This window comes from Ammodytes marinus (genome assembly GCF_949987685.1).
Source record: "Ammodytes marinus genome assembly, chromosome: 11".
Lineage (NCBI taxonomy): Eukaryota > Metazoa > Chordata > Actinopteri > Uranoscopiformes > Ammodytidae > Ammodytes > Ammodytes marinus.
In genome coordinates this window covers 527,773-532,772 of record NC_137215.1, presented here as the reverse complement: position 1 = coordinate 532,772, position 5,000 = coordinate 527,773, and the positions used below count along the sequence as shown (strand labels likewise).

At 40.6% G+C, this 5,000-nt stretch overlaps 1 protein-coding gene across 1 annotated transcript in view; it reads left to right on the top strand.

The window, feature by feature from the left end:
- Positions 1 to 408: 408 nt before the first annotated feature.
- Positions 409 to 5,000, top strand: part of cst7 (cystatin f) — a 4,839-nt gene continuing 247 nt past the window's right edge. The window contains exons 1-4 of the mRNA XM_080037301.1: positions 409 to 717; positions 2,316 to 2,506; positions 3,595 to 3,714; positions 4,752 to 5,000. The exon at positions 4,752 to 5,000 is cut by the window's right edge and continues 247 nt beyond it. Coding sequence (XP_079893427.1) covers positions 666 to 717; positions 2,316 to 2,506; positions 3,595 to 3,714; positions 4,752 to 4,832 — 444 coding nt within the window. The 5' untranslated portion in view covers positions 409 to 665 and the 3' untranslated portion in view covers positions 4,833 to 5,000. The remainder of the gene's footprint in view (positions 718 to 2,315; positions 2,507 to 3,594; positions 3,715 to 4,751) is intronic.

Genomic DNA, 5,000 nt, shown 5'->3' with positions numbered 1-5,000 from the left:
ATAAAATAAAAATTGCTTAAAAGTTTAAATGTATTTTGTCCTTACTTAAAAATACTAATCAGACATGCTTCATTAACTATACCTATCAGATGCATTGTACTGTTTACCTGCATCTCACTGATCACTGTCTGCTGTGACAGAGCTGCAATGCCTTCTGGGAAACTGAGTCTACTTCCTCTTCCTGTGTAGTCCTGAGCGACCGTGTGACTCATCAGAACCAGGAAGTGACATCACGTGAGTCAGAAGTGACCCGACCGGTTTCAACATGACAGTTTGAAACGATCTGTGGCCAAACACAGGAAACACACACACACACACACACACACACACACACACACACACACACACACATGCACAGGTACACACGCACACACGCACACACATACATACACAGTGACAACACGCACACACACATAGTGACAGCACGCACACACACACAGAGAGACACACACACACACACACACAGTGACAGCACGCACACACACAAACACCAGGAAACACACACACACACACAGTGACAGCACGCACACACACACACACACACACACACACATACACACACACAGTGACAGCACGCACACACACACACACAAACAGTGACAGACACACACACACACACACACACACACCAGGAAACAAACACACACACAAACACACACAGATGCATGATGGCACTTAAGACTACGCTGCTGCTCGCTGCTCTGCTCGGCTTATTGGGTAAAAATAACACTTTTTACTTCCTGAGTTAATAATACTTTATCATGTTTAAACTTGTTGTACTTTGACATGTCTAAAGCTAGAAGAGCTGAGGAGATATTCACTCTGTAGTCTGTGATCATAAACTTTCTCTAAAGTGTCTTGTCATGATCTGGATCTCACTTCCTTATTCAGAGCTCATTGTATATTCATGTGATTATGTCTGAAACTGAAAGAGTGTTTTATTAACAAAAGCTCACACAGTTTGGAGATAAATCATTGTTATTTTAACTCCAAGCTCTGGTTGAATTTTGAGTTTTTCTGTCTATTTATCTTCCATAACATGTCTTCTTTCATACTCTATCTCTCTCTCCCTCTCTTCCATAACATGTCTTCTTTCATACTCTATCTCTCTCTCTCCCTCTCTCTCTCCCTCTCTTCCATAACATGTCTTCTTTCATACTCTATCTCTCTCTCCCTCTCTCTCTCCCTCTCTTCCATAACATGTCTTGTCTTCTTTCATACTCTATCTCTCTCTCCCTCTCTTCCATAACATGTCTTCTTTCATACTCTATCTCTCTCTCCCTCTCTCTCTCCCTCTCTTCCATAACATGTCTTCTTTCATACTCTATCTCTCTCTCCCTCTCTCTCTCCCTCTCTTCCATAACATGTCTTCTTTCATACTCTATCTCTCTCTCCCTCTCTTCCATAACATGTCTTCTTTCATACTCTATCTCTCTCTCCCCCTCCCTCTCTTCCATAACATGTCTTCTTTCATACTAGTATAAATCAAAAGGTCCAACATGTACATTCAGGTGTTTATTTGACTAAACCTTGTCTGTTTGCGTCTGTATATTTCTCCTATACAACCAACTCAACACTGTTTTTAACAAATAATAAATTGTAAAATTTGCCTTTTTTTTGTGAAATTGGATTCTGGCCAAAAAAAAACCTTAAATTCTTCTTTCTCTTAAGAAGAAGACCAGGGGCCGTATTCACAAAACATTTTAAGGCTAAGAGTAGGTCCTAAACGTGCTGATTTAGGAGTAACTCTCAAAAAAAGTTGTTCTTATCAGCTTTGTGAATAGGTTTTAAGAAATTACTCCTTACTAAGAACTTGTAGTGCTCCTTAGGAGAACTCTTAGTGCTAAGATAAAATGTTTTGTGAATACGGCCCCTGGTTATACTTTCTATTTTGTGTAACAACATTATTTTCTTGATGACAATTTTTTTTTAGTCTTTTACATGTTCGAAATAAAAGAAAGAAAGAAAGAAAGAAAGAAAGAAAGAAAGAAGGAAAGAAGGAAAGAAAGAAAGAAAGAAAGAAAGAAAGAAAGGAAAGAAAGAAAGAAAGAAAGAAAGAAAGGAAGGAAGAAAGAAAGAAAGAAAGAAAGAAAGAAAGAAGGAAGGAAGAAAGAAGAAAGAAAGAAAGAAAGAAAGAAAGAAAGAAAGAAAGAAAGAAAGAAAGAAAGAAAGAAAGAAAGGAAGAAAGAAAGAAAGAAAGAAAGAAGGAAAGAAGAAAGAAAGAAAGAAAGAAAGAAAGAAAGAAAGAAAGAAAGAAAGAAAGAAAGAAAGTAAAAAATACACACACAAAAAATGTAAAATACTCTGTGTTTCAGTGCTGTTGGTAGCCAGCAGCAGCCGTCTCCCCAGCGACCCCATGGAGCCAGCGCCCGGAGCTCCATATGACGTGAGCCCGGACGACCGCTATCTGCAGCGCGTTGTTATGAACGCAGCGCTGCAATACAACAACAGATCTAACGACGCTTTTCTGTTCAGAGCCTCCGCCATTCACACAGCACAGAGACAGGTAACAGACAGACAGGTAGGGCGTACAGACAGACAGACAGACAGACAGACAGACAGACAGACAGACAGACAGACAGACAGACAGACTCACAGTACAGAGACAGGTAATGGATGGATGGATAGACAGACAGACAGCACAGAGACGGGTAGGGCACACAGACAGACAGACAGGTAACAGACAGACAGACAGACAGACAGACTCACAGTACAGAGACAGGTAACGGATAGATAGATAGATAGATAGATAGATAGATAGATAGATAGATAGATAGATAGATAGATAGATAGATAGATAGATAGATAGATAGATAGATAGATAGATAGATAGATTTAGGTAATACAACTTTAATTTTTTTTTAAACAGTCTAATTTTTTCCTCTGATGATCATAAATTACATGTAACAGCAAACGAGACCATCAGTGCAGAAAATGCTATTTTTATATAGTTTTTCTTAATGCCTTTGTCATGGGTATACGCTCACCCAGGAACAACAGCTGGCGTGGTATAAACACTACCGGTTTTGTCCAAAGGGGGGCGCTAGAGTTAACACAGACTGAAAGTTCCTCAGAGCACCTTTAAATATAGGCCAATTCAGAGCAGTATTTATTTATTTTAATATAAGTTTCCAGTTCAATTGAAGTACTGTATCTATAGAGAGGGAGACAGACAGACAGACAGACAGACAGACAGACAGACAGACAGACAGACAGACAGACAGACAGACAGACAGATAGATAGATAGATAGATAGATAGATAGATAGATAGATAGATAGATAGATAGATAGATAGATAGATAGATAGATAGATAGATAGATAGATAGATAGATAGATAGATAGATAGATAGATAGATAGATAGACAGACAGACAGACAGACAGACAGACAGACAGACAGACAGACAGACAGACAGACAGACAGACAGACAGACAGACAGACAGATAGACAGACAGACAGATAGACAGATAGACAGATAGACAGATAGACAGATAGACAGATAGACAGATAGATAGATAGATAGATAGATAGATAGATAGATAGATAGATAGATAGATAGATACATAATTATAATAAGTGTATTTCTGTTTCAGATTGTTTCAGGACTTCGCTACATCGTAGATTTGGAGATCTCCAGAACGGTTTGCCGTAAACGAGAACACAACAAAGACCTGTTAGACTGTGACTTCCAACCTCCAGGCCTAATGCACCAGGTCAGTGTGTGTGTGTGTGTGTGTGTGTGTGTGTGTATGTGTGTGTCTGTCTGTCTGTCTGTCTGTCTGTCTGTCTGTCTGTCTGTGAGTGAGTGAGTGAGTGAGTGAGTGAGTGAGTGAGTGAGTGAGTGAGTGAGTGAGTGAGTGAGTGAGTGAGTGAGTGAGTGAGTGAGTGAGTGAGTGAGTGAGTGAGTGAGTGAGTGAGTGAGTGAGCGAGCGTGCGTGCGTGCCTGCGTGTGTGTGTGTGTCTGTCTGTGAGAGAGAGTGTGTGTGTGTCTGTCTGTCTGTCTGTCTGTATGAGTGTGTGTGTGTGTGTGTGTGTGTGTGTGTGTGTGTGTGTGTGTGTGTGTGTGTGTGTGTGTGTCTGTCTGTGAGAGAGAGTGTGTGTGTGTGGTGAATTAAAGCTATGAGGAACTTTCCCTGGGTTCCAAATCTCCTCCTCTTTAATTTTTCTATTCTACATACTACATCCGACCATAAAAAGAATCTAGTTAGGATCATAGATAGTATAGGTTAGGATGCAATATGCTACAATTGGGACATACTTTAACTTATTTATTTTATCCTAACATTGCAACTTGATCTTGCCTCTTGCTTTCATATCCGTTGATATGACGTCACTGCCAGTGCGTGATTTTTAGTGTTGAAAACTGCATCCTATTTGGGCGATTCTGACCCACAATCCAGTGCGCACGTGAAGTGACGTCACATCGACGAAGCCTCCATATGAAAACAAACGGGGATGAGACGGATATAAAAGCAAGAGGCAAGATCAAGGCGCAATGTTAGGATGAAATAAACAAGTTAAAGTATGTCCCAATAGTATGCCTACTGCATCCTAACTAGATTATTTTTATCGTCGGATGTAGTATGTAGAATAGAAAAAAGAAAGAGGATGAGATTCAGAACGCAGACACACACACACACACACACACACACACACACAGTACAGACAGGTAGTGGATCATGAGGATGTTAACAAAGTGATGGTAGTGAGACCTTTATTGTGAAAATCCTCTACCTGTTGTGTGTTGCAGACGCTTCAGTGTCACCTGGAGGTTTGGGTCGTTCCCTGGGAGAATCGCACGGAGACTCAGGCCTTCAACTGTAGATCCTAACAACACACACACTGAGAGACAGACACACAGACAGACAGACAGACAGACAGACAGACAGACACACACACTGAGACAGACACGGACGGACAGACAGACAGACAGACAGACAGACAGACAGACAGACACATACACAGACACACACACTGAGACACACACAGAAAGACAGAC